Source organism: Macrosteles quadrilineatus, unplaced genomic scaffold, assembly GCF_028750875.1.
Source record: "Macrosteles quadrilineatus isolate MER2022 unplaced genomic scaffold, UCM_ALF_1.0 Scaffold_7__1_contigs__length_78375512, whole genome shotgun sequence".
NCBI classification, from domain to species: Eukaryota; Metazoa; Arthropoda; class Insecta; order Hemiptera; family Cicadellidae; genus Macrosteles; species Macrosteles quadrilineatus.
Window position 1 is genome coordinate 51,585,367 of NW_026542600.1, and position 21,785 is coordinate 51,607,151.

Consider the following 21,785-nt stretch of genomic DNA (forward strand, 5'->3'; position numbering starts at 1 on the left):
TGGGAGATAGCTGTTAAGATACTGGAAAGTGGAAACATTGTGTTTAATATCATACAGGTTGCGTAAACTGTCCTTACGAGCCTTGTAAAGGGGCAAGTACATTTTAATTATTTCTGATGCACTATGTAACGTATATTTAGATGACAATGACTTTATTAGTTGTAAATTATTGATCTATTTCTTTCAATTGCTGTATTGCCCTTACCTAAAGTAAGTTACAATTTCAATTTTTTACGTTTGTATTACCTTTACATGAATAGAGAGAATGTTTTTAATTAAGTGTTATAAAAAAAAGCCAACAACTAAAAACCGATAAAAAAAAAAACCGAACCAAAACCGAACTGATAAAATCAGCAACCGAGCCATCACTACATCATACACAGTAACACCTATTATCAAAGTTAGACCAATTATCAATGGTAAAGACGGGACCAGAGTCATAACGAATTAGCAGATAAACTGATTTCACAGATTTTTGGGGTGTACAGTTAAAAAAAATCTGCAATACAGGAGCGACTTGATGTTACTACGTTATATGTTTTTGTATTATACTATTTAGTACAAAAGTATGGGTAGACACACTACTTACGCCTACTGCTGCAGCAGTGAAATCATGACAGTTGGACATTTCACTTTCAGAATAGTTATCATCATTCCCATTTACAGGTCCAAAGTAACGGGTCTGTAACATTAAGTGATATTTATCATACTTTGAATAATACACAACTATTTAAATTCAGTTTACTCTATACATGAAGAAAAGAAGCTGATCCTTGATGAGAAAACATACAGTTTGTAGATATACCTATATCCTACCTATAAAAGCTGAAGTAAAATCACACATTTAAAGAAACAGTCTGATCAAAAGACAACTGATTGACTTTATACTGCCCAACATCTTAAACATACGATCTTCAAAATTAAGAGCTTTCATAGAAGTAAAACTTCATACTAATGAAAATTTAAACTCTCAAAACCTATAAAATGGCTACCTAGTAATATAACCAAACTTTCATTCACAACTATCTATGACAGCATAACTCAACAAAGAGGCTGAAGGCTGTACCTAACAGACATTTTACGATTTGGGAGTCAAGTCAGGGTGTCTAGTTTATTACCATTTCAAAATTTAAGACTAATGCCAGACTTTTCATAACTAATTTCCAACTTTACAAGACTAGTTTTTTCAACAATTGATGTGTCGATACCAAAATTTATCAATTCTCGATACTGATACCATTTTTATAGTTTTACCAAATTTTCTAGTTAATTTGATTGAGCTACTGGTACACCAACCCCTGTCTTTATGTCATTAAGTACCTATTGTTAAGGAAATGGCCCGTGTTTGTCAAGTAGGTCTAAAGAAAAGAATAATGCGGCAATGAAAAATTCGAATTAGCCAATTTGGGTTTAAACCCTTCTTAACACAGTAAATATCTACCATATAAAGGGAAATGAAGATCTAACAACAATAAAAGACAATTTTATTTTAACTAAAGGTTAGCCATTCTGATATTTTCAGTCAAGCCTATAGAGGTGATTTTTACAACAAATCTAAAACTTACCTGGACGTTTAAGAAGTCATTTACAGTAGATGGTGTTTTAGACGAATGGTGGTAGCTGAATGCAGGTGTGCCCTCAGCAAAAGAAGAAGGAGAAGATGGGTTAATGTCATCTCTTCGAGCTAGCCCAATCCTTTGAAAATGTTGGTACAACCAAACTTTGTACAGCTTGTAACATAAGTAGCTGCCGATTCCCAGAAGAAGAAATACACCTGTTACCTTCACTGAAACAATAAAGATAAATATTTATCAAATTTAACCGTTGATTATATACTTCAATAGATAATTCACTGAGTAATGTATTAGTCAGTGAACATAATCAACAGCAATTCAGGCAGCAGGGAGTGGGTACAAATTAATCAGTACCAGCCAATGTCATAAAACAATGCGCAATTGCTTTGAAAATGCTTCAAGTATTCTCTTTATTCTTTGTATTACCAACTCTGCCCATTCAATTGAATGCTATTGATAAGTTGTCTATGGTAGCAACTACATCAAAGCCCCACTAATCGAAACCCTGCTAATCCAAACCAATTGTTGGAGAGAAGGGGTTAGCCTACTACTATATTTGTATAATAAAGGGAGTAAGCTGTTCTGAAATACAAAGCAGGGTGTCCAGCATGGAAAATCAAGACAACCAAGTGTTGTACAAAGTGTTCGTGACCCGGGAAAAATTGTATGTAGGTTTTCTATGGAACCGAGATCTTTGGAATGCTCCCCAATAGCCTATAGCCGAAAAGCCATTACTAATCGCATTCAATTGGTTTTCTTTTAAGGTCGCACTCGAAATGCAGTAAGAACACTATCTTGGAAAATAAAAGTGCTTAAATCTGTTATCCACAGTCATGACCTGACCCAGTGGTGGTTCCAAGTGGGGGGGGGGGGGGGGGGGCTAAAGAAAGTACCAAACGGTTTTCAGGAGGATATGTATGGTTACAAATTTATGAATGCAATCATCATAGTTTAAGTTAGTAAAAATGTCTACTTGCTTATGACAAAAAACAGGTTAAATGGGAGTTTTTTTTTACGATTGGAGACAGTTTTAGGCGTTAAAAATTGCTTTAGAAAGTCACTAAACTACTATAAAAATATAAACAAATTTCCGGAGGAGGACCCCCAGACCGCCCTATTATATTGGGGGGGCCCCGGGAGCCCCCCTTGACAAGGTCCTAGAACCTCCACTGACCTGCCCCCCCCCCCCCCCCCGAAAGTTTGTCCTGGCTACGGCCTTGGTCCATCTATGTGGCAGAAGAGGTAAGGCCTCAAGTTGGGGTAGCGGTTATGTGGCCGTTGGGGAAGGGTGGCCACAAGTGAGAAATTATGCGGTGGTGGCTATTAGTGCCGTAGCACGTAGCGGTTAACCCCGTGAGTATACCAGGCTTGCCAGGTTTTATTATGTCAAAATTACACGCAAAACAGATAATGACGCGGGAAACTTTAATTTAATCAATACCGGTATTTAAATTAAATATTAACAAAACAACATATAATTTTCTCGTTGACATCACATATTCAACAGAAAACTACACTGTTAAGCAATAACACCTTTTTGCCAACCTTAGTGGATAGTTATAGCAATTCCAATTGCTTTTTGTCTATCTTTATAGCCTGTTCATTATGAGCAAAATTCTTGTATGATGTGAGGAATTAGTAATATACCATTTTGATGACATAAACAACACTGTTTGTACATGTGATGTAGGTATGTTCAAGAACTTTCAAGGGTCAGTGACGAGGGTAAAAATGTCACTATCAATCAATAATTTATAAATCTATCTATAAATTTAGGCATGTTAGATGGGAATTGAATGAATCATCAATAATATCTAAAAAAACACTTGGGAGTTGGGAGAGTTGCACGGAATTGTGGGTTAGGAGTGAGCTGGTGATTTGTTGCACCATTTTGATGGACATCACAAATTAATGAGTTATTTACAATAATACGTAAATTTGGGACAAACTTAACACTGCACCATTCATTCACATCTACTACACAGTTACAACAACAAGTGAAATTCTTTGTTGCAATTATTTTAAATAGGCTACTAAAATCCCACTAATCAAAAGGATTTAAGACCGGATTTGAAATTATAAAAAGTAGTTTCCCGTGAATTACATTTAAAACGAAGCTAGAAATGTGTTAAAATTAGTGATGAGCGGATCCAAGAAAATGTCGGTATCGGATCCGGATCTTGAAAAATTTGGATCCAGATCCGAAGATCCGGATCCAGATACACACTGTCATAAGGGCGGGTTTAAACAAACGTAATTAACAGAATGCCAATTTAAATCATACGGTTTAAAATTATATTGGTAATGTTTAAATGTGTTAATACATCTTATATATAGAGTAATGTCCAGTTGAGGCCTGAGCCCATAATCCCTCATTTTTTGGGGACACTAAAACTTTTCAAAATCATAAAATGAAACTTTGTCCTAAGTTTGCACCCACCAAAAATGTATCTGTGAATATATTACTATAGTTCAATCTTGAATATGCTATATCGTTGTTTTTGCATGCAGCATCCAATTTATTTATGCCTGGATCACCTCTTGTTAATCTCTTCCTTAAATTCGTTCCAGGTCCACAGTACTGATAGCCGTGCATGTGCAGGGTTGCCACCAAAGTGAGATAAAAAAATTCATGCATAATTCAAGGTTTTCATTGGTAGTTTTGAAAAATTCATGGGGTATATGCTCGCACAATTTCACCATAAAAGAGTGTTGCCTAGTTCAGAATTGTACATTAATTTATCGACAATATACACAGTTTTGTGTGCTACTATCAAATAAAACACATTTCATGCGTTTATTTTAGAGTAAAAAATAAGAATTTAATATAATTTATCCAGTCAAAAAAAAAGTAAAATCACAGATGAAAAAGGATATTAATAAAAATCTTGTGTGTGATAATACGATGTAATTATTTAAAAAATTGAAACATCTGATTTAACAACATCATAGGCCTAATGATAAATTCAAACGTTAGAAGAAATAATAAATAAAAAAATAAGTCGGATTGGTAGTTAGGTCTAGGCCTAACCTAAAAAACATTGCATCTAAACATAAAAGGTTTAACCAGCCATTGCCTACAACTTTACTGTCCAAACATCAAATTAAGATAATAGGCTACTATAAAAACAAATGTTAAGAACATGATCAAGAAACGGTTATCTTAGTAATGGGCCATATCTAGGCCTACTAAAACGCACATGCAATTTATTACTTTATACAGTAACACAGTAGGCTAGCCTACAACATTGTAATCCAAAGCTGAATCTAGGCTAAGTTAGGCCTGAACCAACTTTTATTTATTGAGAAGATTAAAGGTTACCGACTGACTGATAATAACACTCTAAAAAGGTAAGATTATGTAAATAAATATTTAGTTAAAGCTAAGAACGAAACAAAAATTATGGAATGTATGTAAGTTTAGACATAGGCTAACTTACATTAAGTAATAAAAAAATAATTAATTACATTACAGAAAAGGTTAAAATAAACTTAGTTAGGAGGATGTTTCTTCAGATTGGATCAGTTTATATATTATTATTTGCCTACACAGGTTTAAATCACAGTTAAAACAATTATTTAATTAAATTTACATCTCATTAGTTAGATTCGTATTGACTGAAAACACCTAGTTATATGCTTCAACAAAACATTTACATTTACCTTCCTCAGAACGAAATCACCATTTTTCAGCACAACATTGACTTCTTGCAACTTAGGCCTAAATAAATAAACTTAATCTCACGTTGTAACACATTTACTAAAAACTGACAGTAGTTTGAAATGACGACATATTTGACCAAAACAAACACAGCAGACGATTAAGTTCCAGCCGGCGCAAGCCATTTTGACCTTTATGGCAAGGCAAGGTACTTCTTATTTTAACGTTGTTAAGTATCGGAAGTATAATATATCAGTAATAAAAAATATTTAATCTGAACACTTGTTCCACTGAGTGTTGGGTAATCAATTATAAGAAGCACAAAACGGAATCACGAGTGCAACAAGTGATCTTACTGTCCAGTGTCCACCACTACTTTAAACGTTTGACTCGTTTCTAAGTTTCAGATCAGTTTAAAACTTGTAGGTTATGGTTACTCTGAATTTCCTTCCACACGAACACTAGAGTAGAGAGTAGAGAATGAGAGCGAGCATAAATTCCGATTGTCGATTTTTTCGAAACATCGATGTCTTTTCTATCGATGTTCGAAGTTATTTGTTTACATCGATGGTAGATTACCGAACCGATGATTTGGTTTGTTACATCGGTCTTTTAGGCCAACAAAAGTAATGAAATATTGATGTTTTCCGTAACTGAATTGTATTGGTTTTAGGTTAATTGGCTATTTCAGTGCAGAGAACAGACGAGAAACTCTGAACAAACATCGATGTGATCGATGTTTTAGCTCCGAAAGCATCGATTTTATCGGTAGATCGGTACTCGGTAGAGATGGGCGTTATAACATAACAGGATGAATAACAGTGTTGCGGCCACGGCAACGTTATCGCGGCAATACGTTGCGGAGAACTCCCTGTTATTATAATAACGTATCTATCTACACAATGTTGCAGGAAAGCCGCGCGGACAACGAAAACGAAAACATGCATTGCCATTAGTGCCGTTGCCGCAACGCTACCAGAGCAACGATAACTTCTGAAACGAACTAGAATAACGCATCCTGTCTGGACAACGCGGCAACGCCCGACTCCTGACTAAAACTGAAAACTGAACTGATCAACCGACAATGATAACTGAACGCCGCAACACCGACCGGCGGACAACGGTTTATAGCGGCAACGAGTTGGCAATCGTTATTGAAATAACAGGTTGCCGCAACACGTTATTGGGCAGCTGCGTTATCGTTATAACCGTTGCCGGAAAACAACGATAATTCCCATCTCTAGACTACTCGGCTGACGTCGGTTACGATCGAATTTGACCTTGAATAAACTACGCAATCGTTTCTGTTCGTGGCATGGCAACAAAACTTTTTATCTCGACACTCCCACTTTGACGTTTTATCTCGGTGTTCATTTCGAGAATGGTTTTAATACGGAGTATTTGATTCAGCACATTTAGGGGTTTTGGCTGAATTGTTAATAATGATTTTGAGAATTCATGGTCCAATCACGAAATTCACGCATAATTCACACACTTTTTCATGGTCACCTAAATTCACGCATAATTCACGCTTTTCAAGGTTTTCATGGCTGGTGGCAACCCTGATGTGAAGTTCTACAAGGAAAATACCCTGTGTCTGTGTACAAGAAGACTATACTGTGTTCTAACTTAGAAAAATATTAGATGGGGAATTCTTGACTTTTTTATTCACCCTGTATGGATACAGATAACAGTGTACACAGACACAGGGTATTTTTATTTTACCTGTAGAGTTTCACATAGCCGGCTATCAGTACTGTGGACCTGGAAATAAATTTAAGGAAGAGATAAGCAAGGGACGATCCAGGCATACAAGACCGATTTTTTCCCGATTTTTTTTACTAACACAAAGCTGTCTGTATCCATGTACAAGACCGATTAACCGGATAACACGGCGGTAAAAATTATTACCAGTGGCAGTGCATATGCCCAGCTATCTTTACTGTGAACCTGGAACAAAATTTGGCGGTAAAAATTGTTACCGGTGGAAGTGCATATGCGCGGGTATCATTAATGTGGACCTGGAACAAAATTGAAAAACGGCTATATACAGTACTGTGTATTTGCTCGACTCTCGATAGTCCGGATTTTTCGTAATTGGGACCGGACGTCCGCCACATTAGTCTAGATGAGCGTACATGGATACAGACAGCTTTGTGTTAGTAAAAAAATCGGGGAAAATCGGTCTTGTACATGGATACAGACAGCTTTGTGTTAGTAAAACAATCTGGAAAAAATCGGAAAAAATCGGATCCATCAAAACCAGACCCAGCCCAAGATTCAGAATTTTTTGGATCCGATCGGGTGCCGGTTCTAGCTCGGATTCGGTGGATCCGGTAGTCCGATATCCGGATCTGACCATCACTAGTTAAAATTAAAAGCTTGCTGCATTTTAAATTATATTTACCTATGTAGTTTGTTGTAAGTCGTCAGGGATACCCCTACAATCCGTCTCCGTCTTACCATTTTTTTGCCTATTGTCCAACTGGGCTAAAAATAGACCCTCACCCTCAGGTTTTACTTTAGTCGGAATGTTTATACTAAGTGCATTTAAGATTGGCGGGGTTTTAAGAGTATGCCTAATTGATTAAAAACACAACAATTAAATATGGTACTAAGGTAGTAGGGGAACTCAAATTTGTGTTGTTTTTGCTGTAAAACCAACATTTTTGGCTCTAATGACGTCCTAATCAGAAAACAAAACTTATTCTCTCTTTTTCTTTCGCTATCTTGTCAAGCGATTCTCGACCTTCTGTTCTATTACGCCAAAAGGAGAGTGCAGTGCAAGTAACTTGAGATATTTGCCAGTCTCATATTTGACATACGGTTCATATTGGACGAGCACAGTTTGGACAAATGCTGCAGTTCACGCGATACTAGGCCTTCCGTCGGTTATCACACCGCTGACAAAAAGCCTTAATACTTCATAAAGAGTAGGATTAATGAACAATCATTACATTACATTCATACACTAGACATACAAAATTGATTAATTAAGAATAGACACAACATCCTTTGTCAACAGATGAAACTGTCAAATTATGTAAAGAGTATGTCTAAATCGCTTTGAGGTTTTGTCACTTTCAAATTATATAAAAATAAGTTTATATACCTTGACAAAATACAAATCATACACTACCGTATTGGTTATTAACATATTAATATATTTAAAATTTCCTCTAAATCCCAGAAGTATTGGACATCCGTAAACAATAAGAACTCAAAAACAAAATTGCTTGTCTGAGTTGTCAATCTAGACGAGCATAGCAGACAGCCGAGACATTAGACCACAGATGCCACTAGACATACAGTTTAGAGTTGTTATATATTCAAGCATTGCGTCATCGTTCGGAAACCGAGCTCTGACGTAGTAACACTAGTAGCACAAATCCTGGTCCTGGGCTGGACGGCTTCGAGAAAATGGCGCTCGTAGCCTGTCCTGTTCGTAACATGCTGATTTTGCTTTTTACACCCATATATTTTTCCGGTTAGAGAAATATTTTACACGTGTTCTGTTTGACTCTCAATAATTTTTGAATATTTAAAATAAAAAAATCGATCCCAGAAAAATTCCAGCACATTACGCCATAATTACCGAATTACCGTATAATTCCCGCATAGTTCCCGGCGTCATAATATTCCCGTAGCCTATAATTCCCGGTGTTCTCCGGTTGCTGGACACCCGTTGAGTTTCCCAAAAAAACAGTTAGAACAAAATCTAAATGGTTAATAATACGGTTGAAAAAGAAAAGTACTCACCCGATTTGTAGGAAGACGTTGCAGAATGGGAGCAAATTGGAAGCTTTCCAACAAGCCCTAGACCAGCAACCACGGTTTCCCAATCAACATCCGTTCCCGAGCTTGGGCTGGAGGGTGGTGACTCCGGGAACCAGAACCCACACCACTCCACGTCCACCTGTTGAAACACAAAAATATTTGATAAAACATCAATTTGTTTTTCAAACTACCTATACACTATTAACTTTGTCATATACCGGGGTGACAATTAAGTCTTAGTACGACATTATAACTTTAAACCCTAAAGAGATATCACAACAAAATTTGGCATATCATTGTAACTGGTAAGAGTAAGCTACTTTTTTGTGTACATGGTGATCGGATGTCACCTATGGGGGACTGCCCATAGGGTGTAAGTTTAAGTCTTAAAGGCATAGGTTAATGTGGTACTATCTCAAATTAAAAGTCTTGACTTGTTGAACTTAAAATAATGCCACAAACTGTACCTCAAACAAACAACCGAGTCAAAAATAACAGCTGTTCAATGATTCATTTAATTTACAATGCTATCATACGCCAATTCCTCACGGGGGCGCCCACTAGAAGACGGAAGAAAATCTGAAACGGATGCAAAAGTTGATATGCACATCACATTAAAGGTCTTGATTAGTAGAATACAATGTCGCAAATTTGGGCTCAAAAAGACACTTGAGTAAAAGCCGTTTAAAGATTCAAAATGTCAGATTCAAGAAATCTTTGAATGGCTGTAATTTTTGACTCGGTTGTCCGTTTAAGGTGCGGTTTGCGGCATTGTTTTTGGTTCAACAAGACCTTTAATTTAATTTAACATGTCAACCTATGCTTAGGTACCTTTAAGATGTTCCACTTACTCCCTATGGGCCGTCCCCCATAGGTGACATCCGGACATCCGATCATCATACACAAAGAAGAAGTAGCTTAAACTCTTACCAGTTAATGATATTATATATTATATGCCGCATTTCGTTGTGAAATCTCTTTTCTTGTTTTAAAGTTATAAAGTTATCCCAAGACTTAATTGTCAACCTGTATATAAATTGTTAATGAAGAATTGAAAAAAGATTATGAAGACTGGAATTTAAGATGGAACCCAATGAATAAAGTGACAATTAATGAATTTAGCTAAGTTTGTAGCAAGGGACCTCGGATCAATGGCAGCAATGTCGTGGGTACCGATCCTAATACCTAACACTAACACTACATTTTATCAGTACAGTTCAACTCTGGGACTGCACCCTCTTGATACAATTATGTACAAATATACACAGATCTGAGCCCTATGTGACAAGAAAATGCAAGGTTAAAAGAGGCCACTAACCTCTTCTTCATTATAAAACAATCTACCATCACTTAAAGTTTATCTGACTTAGCCTAGAACAATATTTGTAGTTAATTATGTTCAAATCAAATCAAACATAATTTATTCCATGAATCAAAAATTACAAAACAATAATTCTTGTTTATGGTCTACACTTGGTTGAAAATTGTTTGTGATAGAAAAATTTATGCCTACATTGGATATTCTAAGATATTTCATGATCACAAAATAAATAACACCATTAACCAGAAAACCCTACATTTAGGCTTGAACGTAAAATGAAGGTAATCATGATTACCTGTTTTCCTTTTTTAATCCTTTTGTCCTTTACTGCACAAACATCACACATAACTTAACATAACAAAAGTTTAAACCTGAAAATGCATTACATCATTTTAAGTTATTGTTAAGCTTAAGTTCTTGTTAAGCCTACCTAGCAGACAAATCTTGAATGTAGGCTATTTGTTATTGATTAACTAATCCACAAATTGTCATGCATGTAGATTGTAAAATGTCATTATAACTTATGTCATATAAACTGTTTAAAGGTGGGCTACATAAGTCTAATAAGTTACTGTATGAATAAATTTCTACCTTCCATGACAACAGTTCCAAACATGGTCGGGACTCTAATCCTGATCGGGACCACTCCATACTAATGGGCTACACCAAGGCCTCACTGCCATGACATGTCCTGGTCGATGGACACCATGCTCCTGTAGACAAGACCATTTAAGTTAGTCTTGTCAACAAACAAGAGCATTGACATTTTGTTCATACATAAATGTATTTTTACTTAGCATAATATAACGAGAGCTAGCCTAGGCTTGGCCTATTTAAGTTCTTATGATAAATATTGCTGTCAGTCAACATACCAACATAACCTTTTAACTCTGTTACTCATGATTCTTGCCATATTAGCCTATCTTTTTATTTTGATTTATTTAGTTTCCATGTTAGCGTAACATTTACTACATTTTTTTTATGTGTTTATTTAATTCAAGCGTGACATATCAACATTTATACACTGTAAATAAGAAAGACGGGTGACGAAAGTTCTGTGTTGAGATATTTCTTTACTTATAAAACGGCAAAATTGTGCAGTGTAACAATGTTAAGGCCAGTTTAAAACAATAGAGGACTCAACAAGGGAACTTCACGCTCATTTAAAATGGCTAAAAAGTTAATATCACAAGATAGCCTAGGTAATATAATCCCAGGATCAGCTGAGACGGATCCCGAAATCCCGGGATTGGATTGAAGGCCCGAGATTGAGACCCCTAATTACAAGATCTAGCCTCTGTCCCATCACCTGGTCGACAGAGTGTTGTATTTACACAACCGCGTTTTCTGCGCCCGACCTGAGCTCAGTGTGTTGCTTTCCTTCACAGTTGAAGAATGTCATATTAGCTAACAAGCGGTTTTTTTTTTGTAAAGCTTGTAAGTTTTCAAAGTGTAAAGCTTAATGGCTCCGTATTTATCGAAGTGGCAAGTTGTTGGAGTAGCATTATTAACTGCATTGGCGGCGTGCAAAAAAGAAGGAGGAAAAAGAGGATGTGGATGAAACAGATTTACCTACAAAGACCTGAATTGAGTTATGCAAGACTTATGGACGTATTGGATGCTGAAGACCTCCCCGGAATTTCAAACATATGACACTCGCAATTTTCACTGATTTCCTCAATATGGGACCTCGTGTAAAAAAGTACAATAGCCTAATTATCCGTGAAGCAGTGAAGAATTTTGGATTCTTACGTCCGATCGGCGGTTTAGAGTCCCCGAGATCGGGTTGTGTAAACTGAGCTTAGATTAAGGGTACGGTACTGGAAGGAGGGAAAGAATAGTAGGATCAGATAAGTTAACTTATGCTCTTTGATTCTTGATTGGTATTGATTAAGGGGGGGGGGGGAGTATTGAAAGACCAGGGAATCACACGTGTCCTGGTAGGCCTATCAGGGGATACGTGCTCTAAGTTAAGAAGGTTTCAGCCAACAGTAATTTATTTTTAGTTAATTTTAGGCATAGGCTTAGGCTTAAGTTAGTCTTAAGCCTAGGAACTCATCACAATGAAACTATGCTGAACAAAGCCTAGACTAACACAAAGATACACGAACGGAAATTCAATTTGTTGTCCTGAAATAGAGTTTTCTTTGGAATCATTAGAGGAACATTCTTGAATACTTACTTGAATACCTGAATCCTTACTTGAATACTTGAATCCTGCATCTTTGACAGATCTAGTCTGATAGATTGTGTCATAATTTATAATATATAATCAGATAAAATAAAACTATATACAATATTTACAAAACCATAAAAATGGCTACTATAAAAAAATTCAATTATTTACTCCAACCTGTTTACAAAGATAAAAAATAGGCAACGTTTAGGTGACGTGTAGTACGCAAACAATAACCAAAACAGCATTAAATAACTCATTTTAAGTGGCCCTACTAACTTAGATTGAAAAAATCTTAGAATAAAATAAACAAGAAACTAGGCTATTATGTTGTTCAAAGGTTTATTGCGGACATTTTCCATCACGAATGTAAAAAAACAATACACAACGTTTCGGGATCTGGAATCTGATCCCGTCTTCAGGTGAAAAAACTTAACTAACACATTACAACTAACAAAACACAAACGTCCAACCTAAGTTGGAAAACACTACCGAGGGTAGTAGTCAAAAAATATGCACTGTATAGCAGTCAAGTCATGATACAACATGCAATTAATAACAAATCACAAAACACTATAATCTATAAAAGGTTTACGTACAAAAAACTCACACAATGGAACACTAACAACACCGTACGCTATGACTCCACCAATGAGACCCGGGTCTCATTGGTGGAGTCATAGCGTACGGTGTTGTTAGTGTTCCATTGTGTGAGTTTTTTGTACGTAAACCTTTTATAGATTATAGTGTTTTGTGATTTGTTATTAATTGCATGTTGTATCATGACTTGACTGCTATACAGTGCATATTTTTTGACTACTACCCTCGGTAGTGTTTTCCAACTTAGGTTGGACGTTTGTGTTTTGTTAGTTGTAATGTGTTAGTTAAGTTTTTTCACCTGAAGACGGGATCAGATTCCAGATCCCGAAACGTTGTGTATTGTTTTTTTACATTCGTGATGGAAAATGTCCGCAATAAACCTTTGAACAACATTAACTCACCATCACCAACAATGAACTTCAAACAAAGAATAGGCTATTATCTTAGTCTGGCAACAATAATTGTAGGCCTTATAGGCTACTTTTAAGCCTAATATTATTAGCCTACAAAGCGGGGAAGCGGGCTCACCTTTGTGCTTGAGCTTGACTAAATTTTCCTCTAGATGTCTCCTCCTAGGGCTAGGGTTGCTGTTAGTGTTAGCCTGTTAAAATAACTTAGCTTTTTAATAATTATTGTCACTTCGATTTCACTGATTTCAGTATCTGGCAACTGGCTGTGACTTCTTTCTAGTGATGTGCGATACGTATCGTATCGTATCGGAATATCGCGATACGCGAGGGACGATACGATATTTCGATACGATATTTGAAAAACGATACGTATCGTATCGCCTAAAACGATATTTGTATTTATATCGGCACATAGAGCGATACGATTCATGCCAAAACGATATTTTTAAGCTTTTTTTGCGCAGGCTCTCGCAGGCCGAGCAAACTGAAAAATCTGTACTCTGTGGATGTGTAGTTTGAAATAGGAGTTTTTGTCGTCTCTATTTTTTGTTTTTACTTGATAATGTACCAGTCCCATCCCAGTCCAGTCCATTTCCACTAACGTGCTATCTACTAGTGCAGAGTTTGAGAACTGTCTGTGACAATTACTACATTAATGTATCTGCAATCCTAAAATGATATCGGAAGGATAGGGAAACATGTCCAAGACGTAGGGAGTTGTAAAGGAAGTAGTAAAGGCGAGCAGCGTGGAGTGTGGAAATGGATTAATGTATCTGCAATACTAAGACTGTTTTCAGAGTAAACTAATGATTTTCCCCGAGCAAAGCTTGGTCCCCAGGTCCTTATATAAATTAGCCGTTTCTAGGTTAGGTAGGGGAGGGGGAAAACGATACGATACGTATCGTTTTTCGATATTTTTGACGATACGATTCGCGTATCGCGATACAGACGCCCGATTCGATACGGCGATACGATATTTTTTTCCGATACGTATCGTATCGCTGTATCGCGATACGCGTCCGTATCGCCCATCACTACTTCTTTCTTTCTTTTTTCTTTACTTTACTAGTTTCTTTTTTCGTTTTTTTGTTTTCTTTCTTTTCTTAGCAGTCTAGCCTACCAAACGAAACACACAAAAAGTTTACCTAACAACAGTGTTACCAACCAAATAGTGTTGACTGTTGAGTTGCCACAAGTTTGAAATACCACCGCCATGCCATGCGATATGTCACTGACTGACCACAGTCTAATAATAAATAATTTATATAAAGTATACTTTATTTATTAGACAGTGGACTGACTGAACACTGTACGGCTAGGCTACCGAGGTGCACAACAGTTCGCCAAATCAAATCTCCGTGAAGTGTCACTTACTTACTTGAATACTTGTCTTCTCCATCGTTGACCGACATTTCGGATGGATTGCGTCATGTTTTATTTTTAATTCTATTTATATAAACATATTTATACTAAAAACTATCAAATATATATATATACTTTTCTTAGGCGGACGTGTCACGTTACACTGACACTGAGCTGATAATAAATTAAAATCCATGTGTTTTTAATTCCAACAGCTTGCCCCGGAGCTGTTGGACATTTTAATTCACTCATCAAAATAGCTCCGTCCATCCAAAAACAGCTGATCCTTACCCAATATCTCTTTCTCTTACACACAACTGATAAGCATCAACTGGTCTAGTCTGTCCCTTGCCTACCTGTGCGGTCGGTTATCTTTTGTTAGAATATGCCCGTTTCTTAAATGTTTAATTGTTTTATGTATTTATTCGTGTTCGTACTGTGTTTATCTTCTGACGATGTTAACTACTGATCAACTCTATATGTATACCTGAAGCTGACGATGGTGTTTTAACACCGAAACATGTCCTGAATGGACATATTTTATTGAGCTGTGACGAGAATACGTAAGTAATTTAGTCTGATGATAAAGGTTTTCAAGAAACATGTTCGCCCTATTAATATATTTATTATTACTAGCAGAATACCCGTCCTTCGTTCGGGGTTGGCGTATAAATATAAAATGCTTATTGCAGTTGTACTCTTGCCTTTGTCCAAGGATAAAACATACATGAGGAGTATGTTTTATCTATGCTTTTTCTTAGTAAAATCAATGCTAGACAATCTAAAGAAATCGTGCTTCGGAGCCTCATGGAATAGAATTGGGCCACCAAAAAATTACACAAAAACGATACATTTGCAGACGATAACAGCTGCTGTCATCCATGGTAAAGGTAAACTTAGTTACCTAACCTACATACCTTGTCACTAAAATAAAAATAAAACTAACACATAATTTGCAATAAAAAACGCTAAATAATAATCTTAATTGTCAGTTTATATTTTTATTATTTAGACTGTGTATTATATCTTACTATACTTTATATTTTACTTCGTATATAATTTTTCTAACTGAAAATAAACATTTGATTCTTTATTAATTCTGAAATATTAAATTGTATTGTTTTATTTAGTAGGTACAGAATAACCAAGCACGATTTTGATCAGAACAATAGCTATTCGTCAGAGACTGAACAGGACCTTTCAACGCTAAAATAGTAAGTAGCCTTGCAGTAGGGATGAAAATCAATAGGTCTACCACCGATGTTAACACCGGTATCAATCATCGATGTTAACATTGGTATCAACCATCAAAGTAGGCCTACCGATATTATTGTCGCAAAAACATTGATGTTTTCAGGAAAAATAATAGCCTTTCAATAAACGACGTATTTTTCCATTTTGAGTCTTTGTCTGCTTTCCACCTCAAACTAGCTACTTAATAACTAGAGGTTCTAGGTTGACACTTTCACTTTCAAACTTGTAAGACGAAATATTGGTCTTAATTAAGTTAATTGATTATGCTGGAGCATGATTGCTGCCGCTAAAATTGAATACAAATGAATTGAGTTTTGTAGCATTTATCTTAAGTAGAACAAGCACCTAAGTAATATAAGTTACCCCCAAAAATGTCTTTATTCCTCACTCTACTGTGTTATCTCACTCTACTCTAGTACGCCGGTGTACCGTAGTCTATAGTCTATAGGCCTATTCATTAATGTCTAGGTCTAGTCCAGTTTGGGTAATTTTTGTGTTATTTAACATTTCATTAGACTTTCGATGGAATAAATTCAATTCTGGTTTTGGAAAATAATGGATCTTTGACGGAAACATTGATGGTAACATAAACATCGGTAGCCTACCATCGATGTGAAAAACATCGAACATCGATAGAAAAACATTGGTTTTTCGAAAACATAGGCTATCAATGCTCCTACCCTGCAGGAACCACCTGGTTTCTTACATATGATTTAATTCAGTTTTAACGCAGATCTATTACTTTGTATAACACAAGACCTCTGTGCAAGACCTATTCACCTTTCAAGGCTTATTCCCACACTTTCCTTCAATTTATATAATAAGGGTTACAACACATCTTAGTGGCATCCTCATAATGCAACAGTGATTAATTAATGGATGAAGCAAAGAAAACAAATACAAATTTTCACTAATCTGTTTGTTATGGTTTCCCTCTAAGTAAATTTAGTATAACTTGTGATATATACAAAGAGAAGTTAGATGCCAAGTGGATTATCCTCAATAAAGTCATCATGACTTTCCTTAACTGTGTAAGCCAGTTACTTCGGGATGAGGAAACAACGTCTTCTACAACCCATTGCTCAGACCTAACTAACAGTCAAGCAATTGCAAAAAGCGTACTTGTTAACCTAGAGACCAAGCAAAATAATTCTAAGCTTGGCATCCAGGCTGCATTACTTGTCCCAGCATTAGCAGTTGTTTGGTTATGACCACATGAATAAAGACTCCCAGTTTAAATTTAAGTTTATGTTAAGGTTGATTCACAGTACCTATTCACACAAATCAGCCCAGTTATCGTTCCGTCACAGTCCAGTCACATTTCAGTCTCAGTTGTATCCGCAATTCCTCAGTCAACTGTCCGTCAGTTGGTTTCAGTCAGGCTTCCGTCACTTTATTTACAGTGAGGTTATAGTAATTTTTTTTTATTAAATACAATATTCTTATCAATTTTTCATCATCTATCTTTGATGATTGTTACAAACAATACCGGTACTTAAAATTAAACACAATTATTTAAAAAACAAAATTATTGTTTTTTAATGTCAAACACATAGCCTACATGACACGACCATCAGTATTCGTCAGGCGTGAGGACAATCCAAAAATATCTGTGGAAAGAAATCTGAAATTGACTGACGGATCTGCGTCTGAACTGCTCCGGATGAGTTTAGGTAGCGCAAAAGAAAAGCCATTAAAGAATATATTTTTGTTCTGCGACATGACTGATGTGACGTGCCCTAACTGATGTGTGTGAATCGACATTTGAATAATGAAACAAAAATTCAATCTTCATTTTCAAGTTAAATTGTTATCTTGTAGACTACTAAGTTATACTGGAAAGATATCCAGTTATTTTAAACACTTGAAGTATCCCTCCTAAAAACCCACACACACACACTGCAACAGTTATTTAAACTAGACCTAAGATATACTTGAAATGGTTTTTCAGAACAAGAGGGGAAAGTAGAGTGCATAAGGGCACTACTACCATGTGACGACAAAGAAAACTACGTTGGCGGTTTTTTAAGTAGGCGGTTTCGCGTAGCTTACTTGTACGCCGTAATGAGGCTCATCACCATATACTGGCATCATTTGTGAACAGAATGAAAAATTTCAGCTCTGTAGCTGACAAGTACGCTTCGCTGTGATATGTTTTTTGATTTCAAGAAACATATCTGATGCTGACATTCATCGCCAGATGACTGGAGATTATGACCCTGGTAAAGATAGCGTTGAAAGTGCAGAAATAGGATAGGGAGTTTAAAAATAGCCGAGAAAATGCTAATTTGGGAAGGAATTGTGTTTTTGGTGGGTACCCAGACTTCTCAAAGAAGACCACTAAGTAAAAAGGATTTTACGGTCATTTTTACACTCAATAACCCATTTTCGCACTCTACCCTCACTCATTACATTAGGGACATCACCTTCAGTTATTTGGCGATGAATGTCAGTATCGGATATGTTTCTTGTAATCAAAAAATGTATCACTGGCCTTACCTGGGACGCACTGGGAGATTAAATAAAAAAAAAAATTGAAAATAAACAGCGAAGCGGACATGACAACTACATACAGACCTGTAATTAGTGTCATTCTATTCACAAATTATGCCAGTAAATGGTGTTGAGCCTCATTGCGGTGTACAAGTGAACTACGGATTTATATGCGGAACCGGCCCTTACTTAAAAACTGCCCTCGTATGTACCAAGCACCTATCTTCTTGATAGACATCTGATTCCCACATGCTTGGATGTTTTTTGTACTGTTTATGGTTTTTCTATAGTAAAAAAATGTTGCTGTACTGCAAGATAGTGTAAAACATTGCTAAATTGCTAAAGCGTCTCATCATAAAATGCAATATTCTTTTTATTCATACTTTTAAGAGTGGCTGGTAACAAAGAAAGTTTGTTTTATGAAATCTATTTCTAAAAATACCACATGCTTGTTTAATTATATTTGTTTTTCTTTTTAGCTAAAAAGTGAAATGAATTCAGGAGTACAACATGTAACAAAAGTCAGACTCCTTTACAAAACAATACTACGATTGCATCAAGGCCTGCCTGAAGCTTTGCAAACCCTGGGAGACAACTATGTGAAAGACGAATTTAAACGACACAAGAAATGCAATCCTGTAGAAACTGCACAGTTTATGATGGAATGGACTGTAAGTAAAATGTTTTCGTAGAACGCTTAAGTCAGACATCTTATTGAGCCTATATTTAGTTTTATTTAAGGTCAGTTGTATTCTTTTTATCAGAAATAATTTTTAAAGCCTATTTATCAGAAATAATTTTTAAAGCCTATTTATCAGAAATAACTTTTAAAGCCTAAAAGTAATGTTTTATATAAAAGTAAGAGGTGATTATTGGTATTTAATTGTTTATACCTACATACTAGTGACGGTTAAAACCAGGAATTTCGAATTGTATTTCGAACTTTGATTTACAGCCACGCTAAAGTAATAGGAAAGTACAGTTAAGTGCAGGTCCCCAAAGTCGTGCGTTTCAGCCAGGAGCGACGAAAGAGTATCTCAACTCATCCACTACAATACAATCTTAACACATGAAAAAACAAACAATGTCACAATACTCGATCGCCTATAGGGAGGGTTGGAAGGTCAGACAACCGAAGGGCGGATAGTTTGAGACTACTGTATTCCATTATACATTTTAAAAACCTTTTGTTGATTATCAACCCTTTTGTTGATTAGTTAACTGTAACAATATTTATTTTTCAGCATTATGCAGTCTCTTTAGCAAACCAATTAGGAATGAATGAGCCCAGACCTGAACTAGACGTGGGATCATATATTGATGAAAAAACTCTTGAACATATGAGAGAAGACCAAGTTGTGCAGTTATACGAGCTATTAATGGCAACTAAGGGGGCTAAAGAACAATGAGGTCATGAGAAGAAAGAAATCATTGTAGATATCATAGTTGTTTACTTTGAAACATGAATTACAGAAAACTTCTCCTCTAGCATGGCCTTAGGGATACTGAAGTAGACACCTCATCTATATGGACCACTGGACCAGCTTTAGCCATTTTAGCGAATTTCCCATATAGGGAATAAGCTATTACTGTGGTACTCATGGTAAACCTACATTCATTCGAACGAGTTCGCGAACTAGCATGATCCGACTATGGGAACGAGGGTTTTATGGGGCAAAAATAGGTTTTTCCCAAAAAAACATAAAATTTAGCAATTTTTTTCCAAACCATTTTGCTGAGCTTAAAAAACAAATAATTTAGTATATTGAAGCGTTATTGAAGCGCCTAATGATTACGGAGAAAATTCCAAAAAAATGTAAATTTAAAATTCCCATGTTATTCTTATGGAGAACAAGTAAACTGTTGTAGTTTGCTTGTTTATGAACATATTTTGATTAAATTTGGAAAATGTTTTTATTTCTTACTAACTATTAACATTTTACAAAAAAAAAAAAAAAAAACAGTTTTACCCTCCCTGATGCAGCAAACCTAAGTACTTGTTAAACTAATTCTATTTAAATAGGAAATAAAATGTTATATTTTTAAGTAGACATTTTACTGTAAATCCAATCAGGCAAATGGAAATTCGCTTAGTCTGCAGGTTTGCTGCGGCAAGGGTATTTTGTATGAAAAAAAAACATATGTGAATATAGTGGCGTAACTAGAAAATATGGCTTTGAGGGGGGGGGGGTGTATGAGCTCGGAAAATTTGTAACAAATAGAATTCTAAACTTGCATTTCCAGGCATTCCAGAGGTGTAATCACGTTCAAAAGAACTCCAAAAATCAACCCGATTGAGGCTGTCTCCTGACGGTCAGATTCAGGAAATATTATCTCTCTGGATTAAGAAGTACCACTATCGGTAAATACTCATGTGATTCGCAACTTATTGCAGTTTCTCCAAGTTTTAGATTTGGGTGAAATACCTTCCTGACGACTCTGATATTTCAGAATACACATAATAACATTGATTTTTTTAGAAACTTTAATTGCCAGCACTAGTAACTAACATCTAAAAGCTGTCTGGCGTCTGCTTAGGACTTACAGTGCATGCTTGCAGTGTTACCACTACCACTCTCCAAATTTACTCCCGCTACCTGGGTGTATTAATTAAATAAACCTTTTAAAATTAGTTTAATATACAAATGAACTACCTAATAATTTTAACGAATTAGATTGATAAAACCAAATCAAAACTAAATCACCAGTTTCAGTTTTAAACTTCACTCAACTTGAGCAACTGTATTTTAAAGAAGTAGGATTGCTGTAATTCAAATATTTATTTTCATTTAAGGGTTCTGGGGGGGGGGTTCTATCCCCCTCATCCCCCCCATAGTTACGCCACTGTGTGAACAAGCCAATCGTAGCTGCAGTCTAAAATTATACCTCAGGTTTTTTTGTATCTGTGATAGTGTATACATAAATAATGCTATGGATATTAAAATTTGTCCTTTTCGTTTGCCTTGGTCAAAAGTTGATGTATTCAACAGAAATCAATAGTTTAAGAACATCAAACACTGTCATTGGCTCAACTAGGTTCATTTTAGCGAATTTCCCTATAGGGAAAGTAGCTATTACCGTAGGTGGCACGGTAAGAACTAGACCCGGGACCGATTTACTTTTTCATTTTGATGTCCCCAGAGGCCAAAAACACCAT

The 21,785-nt window shown here is 36.0% G+C and overlaps 1 protein-coding gene and 1 long non-coding RNA gene across 3 annotated transcripts in view; one reads left to right on the top strand and one right to left on the bottom strand.

The window, feature by feature from the left end:
• Window positions 1-13,790, bottom strand: part of LOC128998270 (uncharacterized) — a 43,866-nt gene extending 30,076 nt beyond the window's left edge. For both annotated transcript variants that reach the window (XM_054424326.1, XM_054424325.1), the window contains exons 1-5: window positions 13,638-13,790; window positions 10,925-11,046; window positions 8,995-9,151; window positions 1,566-1,786; window positions 590-682 (exon numbers count right to left, since the gene is read on the bottom strand). In XM_054424326.1, coding sequence (XP_054280301.1) covers window positions 590-682; window positions 1,566-1,786; window positions 8,995-9,151; window positions 10,925-10,984 — 531 coding nt within the window. In that variant the 5' untranslated portion in view covers window positions 10,985-11,046; window positions 13,638-13,790. The remainder of the gene's footprint in view (window positions 1-589; window positions 683-1,565; window positions 1,787-8,994; window positions 9,152-10,924; window positions 11,047-13,637) is intronic.
• A 2,045-nt stretch (window positions 13,791-15,835) lies between these two features.
• LOC128998523 (uncharacterized) lies at window positions 15,836-21,785 on the top strand. The gene is made up of 3 exons (XR_008491213.1): window positions 15,836-16,095; window positions 19,108-19,299; window positions 19,873-21,785. It is a non-coding gene; the product is annotated as an uncharacterized LOC128998523 (long non-coding RNA).